The following is a 23,952-nucleotide window of genomic DNA, read 5'->3' on the forward strand; positions in this document are numbered from 1 at the left end:
GAAAATTTTCACCTTTGTAGAGATTATCATTTCCTTCTTACCAGAGAATATTGTATTACTCTTAATGTGGGACATGTACGTAATTCTTCTGTAAGCAGTTATTGTGCAGAATTAGTTGCTATTACTGCTTTGTTTATTTGAGAAGATAGGAAGAATAAAATGATTCTTCTAAGTAAAATCTTATATCATCTGACAGTTGTGCCTGAAACCTTTGTGATACCACTGTAAGGCAAATGACTAGTACTCGTTAGGTTTATTTGGTTATTTTTTGTTTTTTCCAGATGGGTGCATGTTTTTCAAAGGTTTTTAATGGCTGTCCCTTGAAAATTCACTGTGCAACATCATGGATAAACCCAGACACAAGAGGTAGTACTATATATTTTTATCTGTTATCTTTCTGATTGTTTAGTGTTTTCATGAGACCAGGAAAACCCTCAGTTTTAATCACTTTCTGCATACCTTTCTGAAGAAAATTTTGTTACAATTTTAAAAGAAATGTTTTTAAGGTAAATATGTTTCTCTATGTTATTAGCAGTGTTTGAGGTGACACATGGTATTAAAATATCACTGTGTAGTCACCATATCGATATACTGAAACCATATACTCTGTGCCATCTGCCTTTATAAAGATACACATAGAGATATGTACAAACGTATGGTCTCTCCTTCTCTCTCTCTCTTTCTCTCTCTCTCTCTCACTCACACACACACACACACAGAGGTGTTCTTGCTAAATCTTTCAAAACTCCAAGCTGTAGGTACTTTTATTTCACAGGTGAAGAAAATGACATTCAGAGAGGTTCATTGTTTCACAGCCAATCGGTAGTAGAGCTGCAGTTTGATCCCAATTCAGTCCTGTCTAACCACAAAGCTTATGCCTTTAATCTCCCAGTACTAATCCTAAATACTGTGCATTATAGCAATGTTCTTGACATTCTAAGTTGTTCTCAGGATACTTCAGTTTAGCCTGGAGAAGTTCTTCACCTGCTGTTTTATATTATCATAAAAACTGATCAAACAGAACCATGGCCAAACTTCTAATATCTTCTAGAAGATATTGAGAACCCTAGCAAGCATCCCAGTTTTAGTTAACTTTTTAAATAGGCTGTAGTCAGATCTTGGTTTTTCTGATGTGATATTTATAATAATAGCCCATCTGCAAAAATACTTCGCGTCTGTATCAGCTGGTCTTGATTTGCATTCTGTATGTCAGTTGCACGTGATCCCCTCCAAGAGGGAATTTAGAAAAGTTGCTGCAGATTCTCTGCCAGTCCTCAGCACCCTCTGATGAGTGAGGAGTCCTAGCATGCCATTCTTCAAAACCTCTTTTCATAAAATTTTCTTCACTGCTTTGAGACTAATATTTGCATATAACTCAATTCTTTGAGCTAGAGTTTCTAACTGCTTATTTGCATTAAAATAAAAAATACTGCTTACAGACCACAGTAATTCTTTTTTCATATGTTAATACATATATACTTAATTTTAGATTATATAAATTCTTTTAAAGAGTATTTTATATATCAAAATCAGTGGATTACTTTTGTCATTTCAGATCAGTACTTGATATTTGGTGCTGAAGAAGGGATTTATACCTTGAATCTCAATGAACTTCATGAAACATCAATGGAACAGGTATGTTATTTTGTATTTTTCCCTTTTTTTTTAATTCTTAAGTTATTGTACACAGACACTAAACAAGAAATGTTTCAGTGCTATGATTTGTTGCCTCTTTTGTTCGTAAAACCTTCCTAGAGCATATTCTATTTACCAGGTGCTAAAGACACACAAGATTAGTCCTCACCTTTAAGTAGTTCATGATCTAATAGATGAAACAAACATGTAAACCAATAACTGCAACACACTTCGAGTTAGATGTCACACTAGGAGTGAGTACAAAGTATAAGCCACAGAGGTAGGTATCACTAGCACCTCCTGTGGGGAGATGAGAAGGAGAGAGACATTTAAGATGGACCATAAATGATGATGAGTAGAAGGTTAGAGGATAAACATGAAAGAGCATGACAAGCATGGGGAACTATGAATGGATAATTCGATTGGAGTATAGAATGGGTGTAGAATAGTAACAATAAATGAAGGTGGATGGGTAGGCGGGTGCCAAACCCCAGAGCTTTGTGTAACATGCTGATGATCAGATCTGTGTTTTAGAAATATCTGTTTGCATTGTGGTGAGAGGTGAGACTCGAGATTATAGTTAAACGGTAAAGAAGTGTTTAGTCAGAGCAGAAGTGGAGAGGACAGAGGGGGAAAAATGGGGTTTGGAATTGTATGGGGACATTTTTGATTGTCACAGTGACTTAGAGGAAGCTTTTGGCATTTAGTACCCAGAGACCAGAACTGCTAGACAACCTATGCACAAAAATGATGATAATGATATTAATAGCCAATACCTGTATAAATCTTATTACGTGCCAGGTACTGTTTTTAAATGCTATTAATCTTCACAGTGACTCTTAGAAGTAGATACCATTATTATTCTCATTTCAGATGAGAAATCTGAGGCTCAGAAAGTAGCTTTTCAGAGATCCCACAGCTGTTAAGTGGCTGAATTGGGATATGGACCCAGGCGAGCTGGCTCCAGAGTCCATGTCCTTAAATACTTCACCATACTGCCTCTCCCACTTGTATCACTTCTATAGAGAAACACAGGACTTAGAGAATTAAAGAGCTAGAATTGGCCAGACTGAATGACCAGTTCAACAAGGAGGTTAAGAAATCTAGGTTGGGGCTTCCCTGGTGGCACAGTGGTTGAGAGTCCACCTGCTGATGCAGGGGACATGGGTTCGTGCCCCAGTCCAGGAGGATCCTGCATGCCGCGGAGCGGCTGGGCCTGTGGGCCATGGCCACTGAGCCTGCGCGTCCCAAGCCTGTGCTCCACAGCAGGAGAGGCCACAACAGTGAGAGGCCCGCGTACCGCAAAAAAAAAAAAAAAAAAAAGAATGGAAGAAATCTAGGTTGACTTCAGTTTTCCAACTTGAGTGGATGAGTGACAGTACAACTTGGCAGGATGTGGTATACAGAAGAAGAGGTCAGTTTGAAGGGAATAATGATGCATTCAGTTTGGTCACGTTGAGTTTTGGGTGCCTGTGAGATGTATGACTAATTCTCCATTATTAATATAAATCGATTACAAATAAAATAGAAAAATCCATAAGTAATGATAATTTCTTCAAAACTAAACATTTCCATCTTTTCTCATCACAACATTTTTTTTTTTTTGCGGTTCGCGGGCCTCTCACTGTTGTGGCCTCTCCCGTTGCGGGGCACAGGCTCCAGACGCGCAGGCTCAGCGGCCATGGCTCACGGGCGCAGCCGCTCCGCAGCATGTGGGATCTTCTTGGACCAGGGCACGAACCCGCGCGTCCCCTGCATCGGCAGGCGGACTCTAAACCACTGTGCCACCAGGGAAGCCCATCACAACGTTTTTTAAACAGATTTTCTAACAAGATCCTTAACTGATATACTTACTCTAAATCTTAATCTGGAAGGAGGTATACAGTGAAGTGGCTGAAAAACACATATGAACTAGGGAGAAAAGAAAAGGATCTTGTTATTTATAATAATTAGTAAATAACAGTCAAAAGTGGTAAATTTTTTTGGATATAATAAGATACCTAAAAATCATAGTACTGGTAACAATATTAATTGTAAGTAACAAGACCAATGTCATGTTTACATGGGGTAAGCATTTATCAACCTAATTTAAGGGGCTGTTAAGTGAAGGTACCTTCAACTCCCCCCATTCCCACTCTGCAGTAATTCCCCTTCTTAGGTGCTTTAGCATTTGAAATTACATTATTACGGTAATCTTTTCTGAGCTAAACACACCCATCAAGGTGAATGTTTTCCCTCCCAGAGGAAGCCTATAAGAGTAGAGAACACGTATGTGTGAGATCTTAAGTTTTTCCATCTTCCTGTGAAATTGATTATTAGGCTGGTTTTCTCTGTACTCTAAGGAAAGAAACTGGGTGGCATGAGTCTGCTAGATAGGGGAAGATGCTGAAAGGTGAGAAAATGACACAGCACAGGGTCTTGATTTACAAGTCTCTTTCTGCTGTTATTATTTATAGCTAGCATTTACGGAGTGCTCCATGTACGCCAGTCTTCTAAGCATCTTACACCTACAAGGAACATCGTGTTCACTCACCGCAGCAGCAGTGTGGGGATAGGAGCTCCATTTTACAAATAAGAACACTGAGACACAGAAATAAGTCAGTTATCCAAGGTCACAGAGTCAATGAGAAAGCAGCTGTCTAAATCTAGGCAAAATGCAGAACCTACTCTTCCTTTTTTTTTTTAAATAAATTTGTTTATTTTATTTATTTTGGGCTGTGTTGGGTCTTTGTTGCTGCACGTGGACTTTCTTTCGTTGCAGCGAGCGGGGGCTACTCTTCGTTGCGTTGCGTGGGCTTCGCATTGCGGTGGCTTCTCTTGTTGTGGAGCACGGGCTCTAGGTGCGCAGGCTTCAGTAGTTGTGGCGCCTGGGCTCAGTAGTTGTGGCTCATGGGCTCTAGAGCGCAGACTCCGTAGTTGTGGCTCACAGGCTTAGCTGCTCCGCGGCATGTGGGATCTTCTTGGACCAGGGCTCAAACCCGTGTCCTCTGCGTTGGCAGGTGGATTCTTAACTACTGTGCCACCAGGGAAGTCCCCAGAACCTACTCTTCCTAAGCACTATATAGCTTTACTAAACTGATTATTTCATCCAGAGCCTATTTTGCTAAGAGAAATAGGCATTAGAAATCTAGAAAAGCTTTAGAGTTTAATTAAACGTGGCTAAAAATGAAAATCCGAAGTGAAAATCCAACACTTAATAAAACTTTGCATAAATACTCTTCCATTGTCCCTGTGTTGATATTACCAAAGGAATTTGTGTCTTATCCTGGTACTTTATATATGCTTGTATTAAATAAACTCACTTATATTTACAAATATATAGTCCCATGATAAATTTGTTTGGTTTGGTACTTGTAGTACTTTGTAAATATGTATTTTTATGGAAATAAACTCACTTCAACACTGAATTAAATAAAAATCAGTTTCTTGCTCCTTTGGTAACATATACTGGTATGTGACTTGGAATTAGTCATTGCCCTTTTTTTTATCTGCCTAATTTTCTCAATATAGCCAATGAATTCTCAATTTTTCTGTGAAACTTTTATGAGAGCATAAAGCAGGAAATGTTGTTTATGTTCTTGCAGTCTGAGGCACGGTTATAGGCAAGTTTTCTAAAATTAAAAACCACTTGGCAGGAGGACTTCCCTGGTGGCGCAGTGGATAAGACTCCACAATCCCAATGCAGGGGTCCAGGTTCGATCCCTGGTTAGGGAATTAGATCCCACATGCATGCCTCAATTAAGAGTTCACATGCCACAACTAAGGAGTTGGTGAGCTGCAAGTAAGGAGCTCAGCTGCTGCAACTAAGGAGCCCACATGCCACAACTAAGGAGCCTGCCTGCCACAACTAAGACCCGGCACAACTAAATAAATACATACATACATAAATATTTTTTTTTAAAAACCCACATAGCAGAACTTCCCTGGCAGTCCAGTGGTTAGGGCTCTGCGCTTCCAATTCAATCCCATTGAATTGCGCTTCCAATTCAATGGGATTGAATCCATTGAACCCAGAGGGCATGGGTTCAATCCCTGGTGGGGGAACTAAGATTTCACAAGCCACGCAGGACAGCCCAAAAAAAAAAAACATAGCAGTGCCACATTTTACTTGCTTGGAGACATTAGGTGTTTTATGTGGGTACATTTTGCAAATAAATGAAACAGGTTTTATTAAAAATAGATTTTACTTTGTTTCTCACCCTTTTATTATTACTTCTGTTTTAATTATTCAGGACCATCATTGTGACTTTTAAAGCCTTTTTTAACGTAATGTCCTTAGAGACCTTGATATGTTTCATCATTAGTCTCTTCCTTCTTTCTGTTCCCTACCCTCATCCCAGTCTGTTTTGGAGTAACCTAGTAGGAATTGTCAGGGCAAACCCAGCAACCAAACTTGTTAAATCACAATGCTTAATTACATTCATCAGTGGTTCTCAAACTTCAATATGCAACAGAATCACCTGGAGGGCTGATTAAACCGTAGATTGCTGGACCCACCTTTAGAGCTTCTACTTCAGTAGCTCTGAGATGAGGTCCAAGAATTTGCATTTCTCATTTCTAACAATGCCGGGTGATGCTGATGGTGCTGGTGCAATGACCACTTTGAGAACCACTGATATGCATATGAAATGTGTTAATGAGAGCATTTGTTTTTTCTCCTTCAAAATATATGTTTCATGAAATCCCTTTCTTTACCCAAAATACTAATCACCTTAAAGCTTACAGAGAGGTGTCTCCCAGTTCTTATGTGCTAGATTTCAGTAATGAATTCCATATATATGTCCTTTATGATTTGTAAGTTTTCATCATATTCTCTCTTGGCCCTTTTTTCCTCCATACCTACTATTTCCACATCCTGTGTTTCACCACACCGTGATCCTTTTTTCTTTTCTGCTCCAAAAGCCATGCATGTCCATATGCCTAGATAAGACCGTTTTTTGGAAGTACACAGGAGAGTCTTAATTATTTAAAACCCCAGAACCAAAATAAAGGAATAGACATTGTTTGAAAATGTCCTTTTCCCTGTGTAGTTTGGGATTATGTAGTCCTAACCATAAGGAGAGTGGAGCTAATCATGTCATGTTGGAACTTAGATAATGAAATTACACTGCTAATTTATTTTTCTTCCATATAAATATGTTATGTGTAGCATCTTGTTTTACTTGCCTTATAAAATGAATTTCTATTAAAAATAAGTTTCTTTTTTAAGAACTGGCCTAATGATATGATAGCTACATGGTTAATATGTACATATTTACACTGCTATTATCTATTATCCTTTGAAACTTTGTGCTTTTTTTTTTTTTAAATCAGCTATTCCCCCGAAGGTGTACATGGTTGTATGTAATGAACAATTGCTTACTATCAATATCTGGTAAGTCTTTCAGTTTTTAAATACCTTACAGTTGCTCCTATTTATGTTATCAGCTTTTATGACATATATTTTTCTCTGCAGGTAAAGCTTCTCAGCTTTATTCCCATAATTTACCAGGGCTTTTTGATTATGCGAGACAAATGCAAAAGTTACCTGTTTCTATTCCAGCACACAAACTCCCCGACAGAATACTGCCAAGGTAACTGTACATTTAACTATGTTTTCATCCTTAGAGATAATATGTTAATTCATTCTAAAAAATAGATATACTACAGAAATTGAAAAAGCACGGGTTTGTAGAAATCACATGTAATGAAAAACTGTAAGAAGTAATGTATTTTTACAAGTGTTTATCACATTCTTCTAAAATTTTCTGCTTTATACTTTCTACTTATATCAAGTAGATATTTGATATATCTTATTTTCTTTCTGAGTTTTTAATTGTTTTTCTACAAGGTTAAAAATATTTTTTTTCATGTAATTTGCTGGTAATTTTATGTCACATATAGTGGTTTTGACTTATTTGTGTCAGTCTGAATAAAATGAATTTTCTCCAAGTAGTTTCTAAACTTAGAAAATTTAAGTGAGTTATTAAATGAAGATTTTTTTAGAAGATAATTACTACTTAGAAATCGAGATTTTTGCTTTTCTACTTTCAGGGATTTTTAGTTATGTTCTTTCTTCTTTTTGGTTATTATTATATTGGGCCTCATTTGTTGAGTAAAAATCTTTTGAGTTTGGTATAAATTGTATTTTACAAAAACTTTATAATGTAACCATTCTTCCTTTACAATATTAGTTGTAAAGCAACTAATGTAGAACCTTAACTTTTAAGTACCTTGAAAATCTATTGTTGTTAATTGCCGAGTTTACAGTATAGCTAACATTTGCCCCTTCGTGCACAAAAACTTTTAAAAAATTAACTTTTGGATGAAAATCATTTTAAAATACACTGCAAGCTTTTCTGTCTTTAAAATAGATTACACTGAGTTTAACTGGATCTTTTCATGGTGACTTAGTTATGATTATGAACTTGATTTATGACACTTGTATTATAATATCTGTAGTTGGACTTAGGGATATTGCTCCTATGACTAGTCAGGAAGTTTCTTTCCTCCTGTACAGTTTATGTGCCCCTCTTTTTCTCCCAGCTGCCACTTTGTGCTGCTATTTTTCTGCCTACTTAAAGTATGACTCCATTCAGCTTTCTAACTTGATAATCCTAAATTCCTGTCGGCATGGAAACTGACCTCCAAGCTTTAAAAGTAAAGAGCCCCCAAAGAATGTAAGGCACATAAATGTTAATGCATTAACTTTTTGATATCGTTTTGTCAGAATAGAGAGCTATTCTTATATCAGTTTGTGGCTCATCTTTTTACTTTCTCAGTGGTGTCTTTTGGTAAACCAAAGTTAATAATGTTTTAAACAAATTCATTCAACAAATTGAATGCCACTCATAGTTTGAGGTGCTAAGGATACAGCAGTGAAAGAAATAGCAATTTATCAGTATTTTCCTGTATGATTTATTTTTGCATTTTTAAAAGAAATCCCAGGACTTCCGTGGTGGTCCAGTGGTTAAGATTTTGCCTTCCAATGCAAGGGGTGTGGGTTCCATTCCCCGTCAGGGAGCACATGCCTTGCGGCCAAAAACACAAAACATAAAACAGAAGCAATATTGTAACAAATTCAATAAAAAGACTTAAAAAAAAAAAAGAAATCCCAAGGTCGTATTCTAAAATGTAAATATTTTATAGTTTTGTTTTTCATATTTAAATCCTTAATCCATTTGGAATTGATTAGGGGGACTTGAGAAAGATATCCAATTTATTCTTATTTTTGATAGATGATCTGTTATGTCAGGACCAGTTTTTAAACAACTCATCTTTTCTCCACTGAACTGTAACCGTACTATATTTTCATATACTAACTTTGCCTACATGTATTATATATTCATTTCCATTTCCATTTCCATTTAGGAAATTTGCTGTATCAGCAAAAATCCCTGAAACCAAGTGGTGTCAGAAGTGTTGTGTTGGTAAGTAAACTGTCCAAAATCATGTAGCTCTCCTGCTTTGCAGAGTGGGTAAGAAGATGCTGTGAGGCACATTTTTAAATCTAGCGTAAAAGTACTACTCCAGGACGTTCTGCCAGTAATAGTTTATTTTTCCCTTTTAAATAAAATAAATGTATTGGTCATTCTATGTTCATATAGTACCTTGCACATGTAGTTGTTTTGCAGATAATTTATTGACTAGATAAATGGAGAATGACTTTATTACAGTCCTGATCACATCCTGTTCTCTAAGGAGCCTGTTACTGATCATTCACCATTTTGCTTTGTAATGGCTTATGAGACTACATTTATTCACTCAGCATACTTATTATTTATTCTCATACCTTTAATAGATGAAACGTTATGCTTGTGATGTGAAGGTTATAGTCTCCCTGATCACACACCACTAGCCGAAAGTCCTCCCCAACGCCCGTAACATCTAGCTGGTTGATTTGCATCTAGGGAAAACCAAAAACAGTTTCCTTTCCTCCCTTAAAAAACTCTGAGGCAATTCAGTTTTATTATTTGTAAACCTGTATCTTGAGATTTGATTAATGTCTTCATGTAGTGCGGCCCAAGGCATTACTGCCTCTGAACATGACTACCAAAAAGCACCCTGAATCACCTGCCCCTACATGTGCTGCAGCTATCAATTTGGGAAGTTCTCCCCAAACCTACTTAGACCCTTTCTTCAGGATCTTGCTAATCTCTCTGCTACCACAAGGCCTCAAGTTCTTCTTCCCGCCCCCAGGCCCCATAACGACCAGCATTTTCACTTGGGAATACAAATAAAAATCCTGCAAGTGATAAGGGAGTTTCCTGCTACTACCTGAAACAGCATTTCTTTTTCACTCTGCGGTCTAATTAAGAAATTGAACTGGCAGTCAACTTTTGTTTGTTTTCGAAGTATGCAACTGTTACTGTAAGGACTTTTTTGTATTATAAGAAAACTTACATATTTTTTTTGCCTTGACAGTGAGAAATCCTTACACAGGCCACAAATACCTATGTGGGGCACTTCAAACTAGCATTGTTCTATTAGAATGGGTTGAACCAATGCAGAAATTTATGTTAATTAAGGTAAGCATGAATGTCAACCTAAGTCATTTTTAGTATAAAAGCTTGTCAGTTTTCCTGTTCTTTCAGAAACTTTTTTTTTCCAGTTAATTCTCAAGATTTAATGTAATAATTTTGGATTATATGGCAGAGTAATGAAAATCTGCCCAATTATAAAAAGCTCAGTTGGCCTGATAGAAGTTTTGAAAGAGACTAGATAAATAGTTCAGGGATATGGCAATGGGAGCTGGAAATACTGGATCACATACACAGTCTGATGTCAAGAACAGGAGGTACTAAGAGAGCAGTGAAATACTGTTTGAATATGTTATCTGGTTGACCTGTTCTATCACAGCAGAGGGACAACCTGCGGGTTGGCATTTGGCCTTAAAAAGTCAAGGGATAACCATAATGAAGGGGAAATTATTTGTTTTGGATATATGCCTATGTATTAATTTTCCCAGTCCTTCCCATGGATGGTGTTTTGTGCCTTAGTTTCTCTAGAATCTTTAAAGAAAAAAAAAAATTTTTTGGCCGCTCTGTGCTGCATGTGGGATTTTAGTTCCGTGACTAGGGATCTGACCCACGCCCCCTGCAATGGAAGCGCAGAGTCTTACCACTGGACCACTAGGGAGGTCCCTTTAATGAATATTTTTTAAAACATTTAATATTATTTAGCTATAGCTTAAATTTAGAGGAAAAACTAACTTAAAACGTATGAAGTGCTGGCTCAGTCACCCCAAGGAAATACCAAATGGAATTTTTAAGCTATTTTCTTCACTATTTTATATAGATTAAGTAGTCTTATTTCATGAGCATTTGATATCTCCATAGAAGTTGGGATCGGAATATAATTGGAGTGCATTCCTCCTCAATTATATAATATAGAGTTAGGATGTTTAAAGTATTGGCTTCTGTTATGTAAAATTTTATGAGTGACTGGGGAACCTAGTTTTAATTTTCACATCATTATTTATTAACCTCAAAATTAACTAGGGCTAAAGAAATGAAAAAAAGAGTTTCAAGAATTTACAACCCATTGAGGTAATATTTCCACAAATAAATTCACTGAAACAAAAATTCTTTAAACCAAAAACTGAAAGGGAAAATAGCCTTATAAATTATCCAAAGCAGAGCTTCTGAACCCAGCCCATTTCTGGCCACATGGTTTTGTTCTCAGTTCCTCTTTGTTCTTGCCTGTTTGACAAAAAGCATGGCGTATCCTAGATGGAGTGGTAAAGTGTATGTAGTTATTTTTCTACAGCCCTTTCCTTCCCTGTCTTCCTCCTTAGTCTCTTTTAGTATGTCCTTCCTAGTCCTTTCATTCCTAACATCTATCAGAATGAAAACAGTTTCATTACATCAGTTGTTCATGGATACTAATAGTCTGATTAAACCTTAGTATGAATGAATTTTATGTGTTACCTGATATGTTAAACTATTTATCCTAATACATAATGAAAGACCCTTTTCTCTGTTAAAGGAATTTTATGTATTAAGAGCATGCAAGAGAGAAAATATACTTTGAAGACATGGAAAGCTTAAAAATTATCCATCCATGTTTTCTCTTTTCCGGATAGATGGTACCAGGGAGCCTGCCCCTGACTGATGAGGCCTGTTGCCAGTATTCTAGGATGTTAGACTTACAGTACAGTTCTACTTGCAGGCCTCCTTCACGACTTCTTGCTCTTCCCACTTTACTTAAACTCCCTGAGCTACACGCCCCTATGTATTTCCCTTCATCTTAACCCAGTTCTTTCTCTGTGTCTCTTCTTCAAGATTTCTATATGTATATTTTGTTTCTATGTTTGGCATTATCTCAATTAGTATTTTTGATGTTTTCTATACTACAACTCTAACCAGATATGTTCAAAAACATTCTTATGCTTTCCATATACTTCCTCCTCATGAGATTTCTGAATAAGTTTTTGCTTCTGTAGACTACATTTTCAATATAAATAAAAGTTATAAATTGAAGCAGACATTCATGTACTTATTACGAATCAGGCAGAGTGTTGTTTAACTAGAGAGATAAAGAGTAAGACGTGGAGTCACTGCCCTCAAGGACCATCACCAGTAGCGACTGGATTTTAAACTGTTATATGGGAATCCTCTTCTGTTAATGACTTATACATATTGTTTAGTTATTGTTCGAAGCTAAGTAGAAGTATTCACAATGTGTTGGTTTTCATATTTACTGAGGAAAAAATACGGAAGCATTTGTTTTCTTCCTGTCTTACTGCTCTTTCCACATTTCAAAGAGAAATTTTTTAAATGTTTTACCTTATTAAAAATAGGACAGATTTTATCCATAGCATATCCCCAGGTGGGAATGCTCCCAGAGAGGGTGTTTGGAGAGTGTTCGTGAAGGAGTGTCTAGACCTCTGGGATGGGGGCACTTGGGCATTCACAGGGAAGGAAGAATGTGGGAACAACAGGTGTGCACAGAGCTTCACGTTCCAGCCATGAGGACCACACTGCATCTTCTGACACTTTAAGACTAGTAGTTATGGGAGCCCCATTTCACCTGTTTATTTTCTCTATCATTTATTTTCTTTAGAATTTACAGTGAGTTACCAGAGTAAAAAATAAATCAGTTTCAGTAGTTTTTAGAGATACTAACAATAGCCATTTGGGAAGTATAATGGAAACCCGGCCCATTTATAAGAGCAACAAAAATATAAAATATATTAAGAGTAGACTTAATAAAATATGTGTTAAGACCAATATATTTTTTAAAAACCTTTTTATCGTGAAGAAGAACGTTGCTAGCACCTCAGACCTCCCCATGGCACCCCCTACAAAACAGCTGCCTTGTTTGCATGTAAGCATGCACTTCTAAACATTAGCATTAATTTTACCTGATATTTCAACTGTATACAAGTAGAATCATAAAGTATACATTCATTTGGGTCTTACTTCTGTGCAACATTATATTTGTGTAGTTGTTGGATATAGCCATAGTTTGTTCATTTTCACTGTGGTCTAATATCCCATTGTGTGAATGTGTCATCATTTTATCCATTCTACCATTGATAGGCATTTGGGTTACTTCCAGTTTTTGTTATTCTGAGCAATGCAGCTTGTGCATATTTTTGCATGTCTCCTGTGGGTGCATGTAGTCATGTTCTCTAGAGTGTATAACTAAGAGTGTTATTGCTGGGTTCTATGAGATGTGTATCTCGGCATTAATAGGTATTGTAATTAACCATTGTGGTCACACCAGTTTATACTCCCACCATCAGCGTTAGGAGCATTTGTTTGCTCTTCTCTGAGTAACCCTTATTATTGTCGTTCTTCTGGCGGGTGTGTATGGTTATCTTGGTTTTATTCCCTGATTACTAATGAAGTTAATGTTTTCCTCTATTTTTCCAAACTTTCAGAGTGTGAATTTAGTCTCTTTGTGGCAAAATAAAAATAATTTTAAACTTATGTAAAATTAAAGTGGGTTGCATTTTAACTAAGTTAATTTATTAAATAGAATCACTTGAAATACAGGGCTAAATTTCTCTTATTTGTGGTTGTTTTTTTTTTTCTGTCCACACTTCTAAGGGGAATGTCTCTTGCTCATTAGCATTTCAGTTTTCTCATCCATGTTTGCTCAGCTGGTTAAGAAGGCAGAGGAGTAATACTGAAGCAGCCTGGGATTAGGAGAGAGGAGACTGCCACACAGGGTGGGGGGCAGGGGGGACCCTGGGCCAGCCACCCAGTTGCTGGGTCTTAGTTTCCATCTCTGAAAAAAGAGGGTTGGACAGGTGATTTGTAAGTCTGTTTCACCCCAATATGCTAAAAATGTGTGGTTTTTAACTTAAAAATATTTTACAGTGCTTAACCTAAATTCTTTATAAAGATACTTTCTAATTTAGATTTTCTGCATACCTGAGTTTCTGTGCGAAGAAGCAATCTTTATAGTAGAAAGTACTATTTTATATATTCTCATAAAACTAAAAATTCTTATTAGTGTTCTCATGAAATTTTTTTTGCTTTTGTTTTCCTTTGTTTAATATATTTTGGTTTTTTCTAGCACATAGATTTTCCTATACCGTGTCCACTTAGAATGTTTGAAATGCTGGTCGTTCCTGAACAGGAGTACCCTTTAGTTTGCGTTGGTGTCAGTAAAGGGAGAGACTTCAACCAGGTGGTTCGATTTGAAACCGTCAATCCAAATTCTACCTCTTCATGGTTTACAGAATCAGGTTTGTGATTTTTAATGAATTATTAAGTAATAAATTTACTATATCTTTCATTAGGCAAAGGTTATTTTTAAAGATCTTGCAAAGGCCCTTTGTTCAGAGTCTTTGGCAACTAAGGGAAATGTTAAAGAACCAATTTGCCAATAAATATTGATTAGTCAGGAGCTTGTTGGAAGCCTGAAAGAGTGTTCACAAAAGGAAAAGAATTGAGACAGTTTTTTTGTCATTGAAAAAAAATGATCACAGACGTTCACAAAAGTCTAAAGACAATTTCATGGCTTGCTGAATCCCAGGGGACTTGAAACAGCTTTCCTTTGAGGACACATTACTGAAAGAAAACATGGCCAGCCCTTGACAACATTATTGTGGCTTCTCTTTGGTGCCCCTAAGTTCTCTGTTAAATTCTCTCTTTAGAGGCCCATCTTCCCTTTGAGACACGGGGTGAACTCCTGCTTTCTAATCTCTTCCTCCCTATTTAACAAGAAGGGATTGTTGGTTGATTAATATTTTATTTAGTGAATTTCAGTTGTCTTAGTTCTCCCAAGCATTTTAATTTTAAATCCTTCTCTACTAATTGTTGAATGAAGGGCCTCATTTCCTGACAAAAGAATTTTGTCCCTTCCTTCCCAGGAACTTTTGATTACTTCTCTTACCATAATGAAATCCCTTTATTAGAAGTTAAACATGACAAATATAATTCATCTCTGGTTTTGAGACGATGAGACAGAGTAAGAGACAGAAAGCATGTTGAGGAGTTTGTATCAGCTGAAATTATAAGCTAGTGGCTTCCTAAACTCTGCTGCACGTTAGAATCCACCTGAGAAGCTTTTAACACTCTTGATACCTCAAGTCACACCCTCGATTAAATAGAAGAATATCTGGGGCCAGCAGCTGGGTGTCAGCAGATCTCCAAAGGATTCCAGTGTTCGGGAACTAATTGTTATAAGCAATTTGTAAATCTCATTTTCCTGGCTTTCTATCTAGTAAATGCTAGACTGGCTTCTTCTTGACTAATTTTCACCAAGTGTGTAAGAGTCACAAAGATCTCGTTGACCTGATGTACAGGAGGCCTATTCCATATCCTTCCAACCCTGGTTAGTTACAGAAGTACCAGGTCTAAAATACGTGTGAAGGTCTGAAATACAGCCATCCATGGATTTATTAAGATTCTAAATACTGTAGGAAGTAGAAAACAGGCAAGCTAGACTTTGGATCAGACCCACTCTCCAGAAACAAAGGCCTATAGTTTAGCAGTTTCAGTTTTGATGTTCATACAAAGCTTGGGATATCCTACTTGTTGCTTCCTGGAAAACTGTGTCATTTAAACATTTTCAGTTTGTGAAAACTTTCTTAAATCATTATTATAAAAATAGGGCCTCTGTGCATTTTTATGGTGCTTCAGACTTCTCAAAATACTTCAGTTTTCTTCTTAACTCATTTGGACCTGAAGTTATTTGTTTGACTCTCTGATTCATTCATTCAACAAATATTGAGAAGTATGTACACAGCACAGCCCCTGGCCTTCTAAGCTTAAAATCAGAAATTAATCATTGCCATAATATAGAAGATTAGACTCCTAATTTCACATATGAATAAAACAGTGGCATCACCAATAGTAATGACAATAGCTAACCCTCCATTAAGCACTCACTTAGTTTAGCTCTTGCATCAAATTTTGAATCCAAGCCGCCTGGCTTAACCACTACATATGTATAGTTAAAAATATATATCCATTTCAAATTCCGTGATGTTCAGAATTCTTCTTTTTTTAATGTCTCTGCTTTAAATATTACTGTTTTCTGTAAGTTTTATCGAGTTTTTTGTGTTGTAGATACCCCACAGACAAGTGTTACTCATGTAACCCAGCTGGAGAGAGATACCATTCTTGTATGCTTGGACTGTAAGTTTTTATTTATGAATATCTTATCTTAATGAGTTTTTTTTATCTTAGTTTCTGAGTGACTTTTTTTCTTTCTAGGTTGTATAAAAATAGTAAATCTGCAAGGAAGATTAAAATCTAGCAGAAAACTATCATCAGAACTCACCTTTGATTTCCAGATTGAATCAATAGGTAAGCCAGAGTTTTGTGTTTCTTGTTTGATTGCATTATGAACTGCTTAAAATAATTTGTCTAATAATTAATTGAAATTATAAAAATATATTACTAAGGGCTCACTCATTCTTTTAAATTGTAGGATGTAATGAATATGAGGTGAATATCAGTCTTTGCTTTTACATATTCTCTAAAATAGTTTAACAACCGTGACATAATCTGTAAATAATGTTATTTTCCCTACAGATTTGGCATTTTCAAAATAAATAATTAAATATCATTATTCATAACCTAGTTGTGAATTTCCATTTTCTCCAGACTCCTGCACAGTTCCCCTATAAGTACTTTAAAATTTAGTACTCAGTATAGTCTATTGTATTTTTGCTGTTGTAGCTCCTGATCAGAGAGATCCATAAGTATGTGGAATTTCCTTCTTGCCGTTTTTACATTTTGCTTGATGAGTTTTTTCTGAAAACGGATTTCTTACACAATCAGTATTCTAAAATGATTACATTCAGGAAAAGTAAGGTGAAATGATCATACACAGTTTTTCTGGTGTCCTTTATCAGTAAAGATACTTGCATGTATATGCATTGGCGGACGGTAGGGCCGAGGGCAGATAGTTCATTTGTCTTATTCTTGGTCCTACTTTTATTCTTTCTCCCAGTTAGAATGCCTCTCTCCCAACAAGCAAACACTGATGATAATAACAAGTCAGTTTTGACGGACATCTGCTCAAGATGTTCAAATGGAATCCATATTTAAAAACACATAGCTAGCTCAATAAAGAAGACAAAGAACGGAAACTCAAACTAGTATGCACTCCTGAGTGGTAAAGAAGACTAGCAGTGTCCCACAGGAGATGGAGAAGCAGAGCCAGGCTTGTGGTTTGAGGTGCCTACTAATGAAGACTCTCCCCACATAAGGCCTCGTGGTTTTATAGGGGTTTTTTATCCACCATTGAAAGAAGGAATCGTTCCTGTGCTCTACAGACTGCTTCAGATTGTAGACAAAGAAGGAATGCAGAATAAATCAGTGTTTAACACTATTGATACTAAAATCAGTTAAATTATACAGAAAACAAAATTACCCAATCTCATGAAAATAGATTTTGGAAAATCTGTATAAAATACTAGCAAATAGAATTCCATATCATCAAATAGTAGACTTTACCTCAGAAAAGCAAAGCTGGTTCAACACCAGAAAATTTATTTATGTAATATAGCACATTAAAGATTAAAAGCAAAAAGTTATGTAACTCTTCAGTAGATGCACAAAAAGCATTCAGTAAAATCTGTCATTCATGATTTTTTAAAAAAAAAACAACTTTTTAGAAATTAGGAGTAGAAGGAAATGTCCTTCATCTAGCAAAGCCTATTAAAAGTATTGTGTTTAATGGTTAAACTAATTCCCATTAAGTTGGAGAATGAGATAAGGATGTTTGCTATCATCACATTTCAACATAGTCTCATTGGACTATGAAAAGGGAACTATGAGGATTAGAAAGATATAAGTAAAAAGTCCTTTTTTTGCTGATGGTATGAATATCTACTAGAATATACAACTCTAAACTGTTAGAACCAATAAGAAAATTCAGAGTTGCTAGATATGAGTAACACAGGTGGATAGCTTTCTGATATGCCAGTAAGACATGTAATCAAACATATTTAAGACCATCATCTAGGAAATTCCAAATTATTGTTTAAAAGTATAAAAGAAGATTTAAACAAATGAACCACACCGCGTCCATGGATAGAAACACTGAATATGGGAAAGATGTCAGTTCTTCACAAATTAATCCACACATTCAGTGCATTTGCAATAAAAATCCCAGTAAGGTATTTTCTGCCACTTGATAAGCTGATCTTAAAATTCATATGGAAAAGCTAAAGGCCAAGAACAGTAAAATACATTTTGATGAATACTTGCCCTACTTGATATTGAAACTTACTATAAATCCATAGTGATTAAGACAGTGTGGGATCAACACAGGGATAAATAGAAGAGGCTCAGAAATAGACCTACGTGTAATTGGAAATTTACATCAGATGTCAGTGGGGAAGTGAGGTCCTGTTCAACAAATGATGCTAGTACAATTGGTTATCTGCAGGAAACAAAATCAGACTTTTTCCTCACTGAATACACACAAAAATATATGTTAAGTATGTAAATACAAAAAGCAAAACTAGAATTTTTAGAAGGCACATATGCCTGTATCCCAGTAATTCTATTTCTAGGTGTCTACCCCAGAGAAAATTTTGTACATGTATTTAAGAAGAGGTACAAGAATGTTTATTGCAGCATTTTTGTAACAAAAAAATTAGAAACATCATTTGGTTCATCATACTAAATGTGTGAAAGTTGGAAACATCCAATATAAAGTTTACACTGATAATGTGAGCTTACTGTGTTGTAATAGTAAAAACATGCATGAGAACAGCAAATACCAAGTACATAACAGTGGTTATCTCAGGGAGGAAGGAAAGGTTAGAATACAACTAGAGTAAGAGTTTATAGGGATGCTGGCTGTATTCATTTTTATTTAAAACAAAAAGCAAATATGGCAAAATGTTAGCATTTGAGAGTTAAATGGTGGATACATGTGTTTTTAGGCTATTCTCATATTTTTCTATATGTTTAAAATATTTTATCAAAACAAAAATTTCTATAGCAAAAAATATTTTCAGTGAATTTTCTTTTTCTTATCAAAAAGATGAGTAAGGTCTGTATAGTATTTATGCTATATAGTATATACTGTGTAGTTCTAGGCAGTATGGTAAAGATGCCATTATAAATATGGAATGACTAACACTAGTTATTAATTGAAATATTGTTATGCAAGGTAGAAAGAGGGATGAAATAATGCTTATCAGTTGAACTCTTGTACTATTAACAGTAACTGAGCTGTTCTTGCCTGCTAGTTTGCCTGCAGGACAGTGTGCTAGCTTTCTGGAAACATGGAATGCAAGGTAGAAGTTTTAGATCTAATGAGGTAAGTAATCTTTTAAAAAATTATGTCCATTAAATAGTCATGAAGCATTATCAAATTCTACATCACACAATATTCTTTAACTTTGGAAAATTCCTAATTGATGCAAGGAATACTTGATTTGCTAATTTTATTGATATTTTCTGTATTCAATCTAGTGATAAAATTAATGGCGCATACTTTATAGCAACCTCTCTCTGTCCATTCAGTCAAACAGTTTCAGTGCATATTTTATGTGCTTCCAGATAATCACCCTTATATTCAGAACAAGAACTTCCTACATACTGCTAACAGTGAGCCAACTCTGATTTTCTTTCAACTTTCCCAGGCTGTCACCTGGAACAAGAGTACTGATGGAGGCTCTCTCTGTCTTGAAGCACCTTTTCTACTTTGTATTTCAGAAATAATGACCAATGCAGACGATAAGTAAAGGGTTCCACATTTCTCTTGAAGCCACCTTGCCTATTTCTGGTATTCTTATCTCCTTAGTCCTTCCTACCTTAATTTAACTCCAGGAATAATTGAACTCCAAGTCATATGACGTGTTTAATTCAGTTCATCATTTATGCCAGAAAGTGCTGGGGTTATAAGCATGAACAAGACTTGGTACTTGCCCCCTAGAATATTACAGGCAAGTAAAATCATCCTAAGTTATTTCAATAACCCCAAGCCAGTCTCATTAGTAACTTTTACTTGAGCGTTGGCGGGAAGGGAAAACATTAGGTGCCTCAAGCAAGAAAATAGTTCATTTGTGTTTTAAACTGTCGGTAGTTACGATCAGCATTTCTTCTAACCAGTAAACAGTATAGCAGAATGATCATGAGTGTGGGTTCCTGAGGAGACACCCGGGTTCAGTCTCAACTCTCCTGTTCAGTAACTGTGTGACCTTGACATATCACTTAACTTCTCTTTGCCTGTATTTTTTCATCTGTGAATTGAGGATAACAGCATAGTACTTATTTCATAGGGTTGCTAAGATTAAACAAAAGGAAGTATGTGATGTGCTTGGCACAATGCCTGGCCTATGGTAAGTATTCAAGAAAGGTGGATGCCAGTATGTTTCTTTTTTTTAAGATTTTTTTATGTTTTAATGTGGACCACTTTTAAAGTCTTTATTGAATTTGTTACAACATTGCTTCCGTTTTGTTTCGGTTTTTTGGCCACAAGGCATGTGAGATCTTAGCTCCCCAACCAGGGATCGAACCTGTACCCCCTGCGTTGGAAGGCGAAGTCTTTAACCACTGAACCGCCAGGGAAGTCCCCTGCCAGTGTGTTTCTAGGATTAATTCCCGCAAGAGGGCTCACCTCAGGAAGATTTTTTTTTTTTTAATCACCTGAGGGAATGGAGCCTGGAGATACGAATAGTCAACAGCTAATAAACACCAGGCAGAGAAGGAAAGCCATCATAGGATACAAGAGAAAAGATAGTTTGCTCAAACAATCACCTGAGGGGCTTTTTCACACTACATAAGCAGCCCTTACTAAATACAACCTCTCCAAAAATGCTATGTCCTTCAAGTAGGCAAATCCCAAAATACTGAATACTTTGAAGATCATGATGATGAACCGTTACTACTGAAGTGAGCATGTTGTATCCTTCAGGTGTGCTAAGTTACAAAAGAAGTCAAGAATCACTGACTGCTCTTTCCAGAATAATTTCAGTTTCAAAATTAAATTGTTTTTTCAGCCTGCCAAATTTTGGGGAGAAGGTACTGCCATTATAATTGGGAATGTTTTGCTTTCAGTAAGCAATAAACAATGGGTTTCTCTTTCTCCTGTAGCCTTAGTCTTAACTCCCCAACTGGGAATGATCACACTGAGGACTTCTTTAAGGACATATGCCATTAGAAAATATTATTTCAGGAGACTTGGAAAGAAATGGGAAAGAGAATTGTTATCTACTGAGCATTTCCTTAGCTAGGCATTATACCCATTAATACTTACAAGAATACTGCAAGATACCACTGCAAAGTAAACACTGTCTATCCCATTTTGCAGAAGGTAAAACCGTTTCCAACAAATTACATACCTTGTGCAATTGTCATAGCTAGTAAGTGGGAGAACTGGGATTTAAGCTGGAATCGTGAGTTTGTCCCATCATACCACACTGCAGCCTTTTAAGTGAAAGGACCAGACCTAGGTGGCTTACTACTGCGAGAGTCTTGCTACTAGCATTAAGGTGACTGACAGGAGGTTTCTGATAAATAAAACGGACTAGATGCTTTGCTTTTAACTTTTTCCGTTGCAGTCTGTATGCCAGCAAATGGTGTACTACTCTCATGTTTTATGATTAATTCAAAATTAGCCAGATTTTTCCTGGACTAACAAATGGATGCACTTATGTGCTGATTTAACAAGTTAACAGTCATACAGGGATCTATTTCCATCTTAGGACTTATGCTTCTCTTCTATAGAGTTATAAATTAAATGTCCATATAAAATTTTGTGCCTTTCATTTCAGAAATTAAATTGATATTTTAATTGAACAGGTAACACAAGAAATTTCAGATAGCACGAGAATTTTCAGACTGCTTGGATCTGACAGGTATGAAAAGGAGTTGTATTAAATACATAGTTCTAAACATGTTTTATAAATCCAACATGAAACTGGTTTCTTTTTTAAGAGAATTGAAATTTCTACAGTAATATATTCAACATTATATTTTTCATAATATAAGAATTCACAGGTCAGAAAGTTATGAAACCTTTGAGAATGTGCCTGATCTTCCAGTTACCAAGAATGTATAGATCGGGAAGGCATATGGGAACATATGTATATGTATAACTGATTCACTTTGTTACAAAGCAGAAACTAACACACCATTGTAAAGCAATTATACCCCAATAAAGATGTTTAAAAAAAAAAAAACAAAACACACACACACAAAAAAAGAATGTATAGATCTGTCAGTACTACTTTTGCATTAAACATAATATCTAAAGTATGATTTACAGGACAAGAAAGAGGAGATACCATATGCTAGCAAACAGAAAAGTTTTCAGTTTTAGTACCAATAGGATTTGAAGTTCTATTCTGATTTACTTTCTGATTCTTGAACTACAGATTGTTTCAGAATTCATGATAAGAATTAAGTTCCCCCAACTTATTCCTAGAATAGGTTTTACCCCTCTGACTCTTAGGACAGCACTGGCTTAGAGGTGGGAGGTGGTGGGCAACAAAGGTGTACTTCCCAGAGCTGGAACTGACTCTTCAATCATAGTGATTTGCAAATGGTTTCGGCCTACATAGCAGATAAGGAGCATTTATTAGAGGCATACAATGAAGAAGCAGTGGAAGAATTTTCTGCTAACGTTAGTTTTCAAGAATAACTTTGTTTTTTTGTATGTTTTTTGTTTGTTTGTTATTTTAGGGTCGTGGTTTTGGAAAGTAGGCCAACCGATAACCCCACGGCAAATAGCAATTTATACATCCTCGCAGGTCATGAAAACAGTTACTGAGAAATGCTGTGCTTCGACAGTTAGCTCTCGAGAGAAAGAACACTACCACTGCAACATTAACGGATGCTCGAAGCTGTACAAAAGCTGCAGTTACCTGGCTTCAGTTGCTTGTAATTTATTGTGGCATGAGACAAGATGGGGAAATGTTTTGTTTTAAGTGGTATGGATATATTTAGCATATTGAAACCACACAAGTGCTTAATTCACTGTTATGTAATCTTTGTACATATAGGCAGTATTTTTCTGTGAAACTTCATATTGCTGAAGACATACACTAAGAATTTATGTAGATAATGTATTTTATGAGATGTACAAGTTAAGTGTCTTCTCTGTACAGATGTAAATGTTGATGAAAATGCAATTGGGATTAATATTTTAAGAATCCTTTAGTATATTCTTGGGTGCGGCTATATTACAAAATGGGATGCTGGCAATGAAACCGTACATTTAACACTATTGTATTTTTATTATATGTAATTTAGTAATATGAAGATAAATCTTGTAACTTTTAAAATTGCAATGGAGGCTGTAATCATTTTATAATCTTGTTTTTAATTTTAATGCAAGTACACTGGTGTGTTTATATTTGCACAAAGTATTGATATGTGATGTATTAAGTCACAAAAGTAAGCTGTGACATCGTCAATATGCATTTGGCTCCCCAGCATCTTTTTAAAATGTATTTGGATTGTTTTCTATGTGAAACAAACCAATTAACCCCCTGTTGTAGTAACTGGTCTTTTTATATTTCAGCAGAATCCTGTAAGATTGCTTGTCTGTGCTTAAAAACAATACCTTCGAAAAAATTTTTGAATCACAGAATAGCGGTACCGTGACATAGCACTGCAGTTGTCTGAATTACAGTATGCACAAAGTATAAGTTAGCATTATCAAAGAGTCCACACTAAACGTTTCTTATCATCACTTTGAAGAACTATAACATTCCATAGAGCGAAATGGTTCAAATTTCTAGTGGAATTTTTACTTTTGTTGGCCTTATTTTATGATCATTTTCGTGTTTCTTTTGATTTAGAGTGTTAACACTTGGCCAAAATAATTTAGTTACTACCTCATATAAACAGTATAATGGTTACTACACATCACAGGAACTTAGTTTTGGTTAAAGTCATTTTTGATTGC

The 23,952-nt window shown here is 35.9% G+C and overlaps 1 protein-coding gene across 2 annotated transcripts in view; it reads left to right on the top strand.

Annotated features, from left to right (window-relative positions):
* The window catches only part of MAP4K3 (mitogen-activated protein kinase kinase kinase kinase 3), a 188,631-nt gene extending 165,258 nt beyond the window's left edge, over positions 1–23,373 (top strand). The window contains exons 23-34 of one of the 2 annotated variants that reach the window (XM_065891565.1): positions 282–366; positions 1,556–1,635; positions 6,949–7,009; positions 7,091–7,208; positions 8,986–9,044; positions 10,039–10,142; positions 14,143–14,314; positions 16,143–16,211; positions 16,290–16,382; positions 19,286–19,356; positions 21,843–21,898; positions 22,725–23,373. In XM_065891565.1, coding sequence (XP_065747637.1) covers positions 282–366; positions 1,556–1,635; positions 6,949–7,009; positions 7,091–7,208; positions 8,986–9,044; positions 10,039–10,142; positions 14,143–14,314; positions 16,143–16,211; positions 16,290–16,382; positions 19,286–19,356; positions 21,843–21,898; positions 22,725–22,812 — 1,056 coding nt within the window. In that variant the 3' untranslated portion in view covers positions 22,813–23,373. The remainder of the gene's footprint in view (positions 1–281; positions 367–1,555; positions 1,636–6,948; positions 7,010–7,090; positions 7,209–8,985; positions 9,045–10,038; positions 10,143–14,142; positions 14,315–16,142; positions 16,212–16,289; positions 16,383–19,285; positions 19,357–21,842; positions 21,899–22,724) is intronic. The other variant, XM_065891566.1, reaches the window with a different exon arrangement.
* Positions 23,374–23,952: the final 579 nt, after the last annotated feature.

The sequence above is a fragment of the Phocoena phocoena genome, chromosome 14, assembly GCF_963924675.1.
Source record: "Phocoena phocoena chromosome 14, mPhoPho1.1, whole genome shotgun sequence".
NCBI classification, from domain to species: domain Eukaryota; kingdom Metazoa; phylum Chordata; class Mammalia; order Artiodactyla; family Phocoenidae; genus Phocoena; species Phocoena phocoena.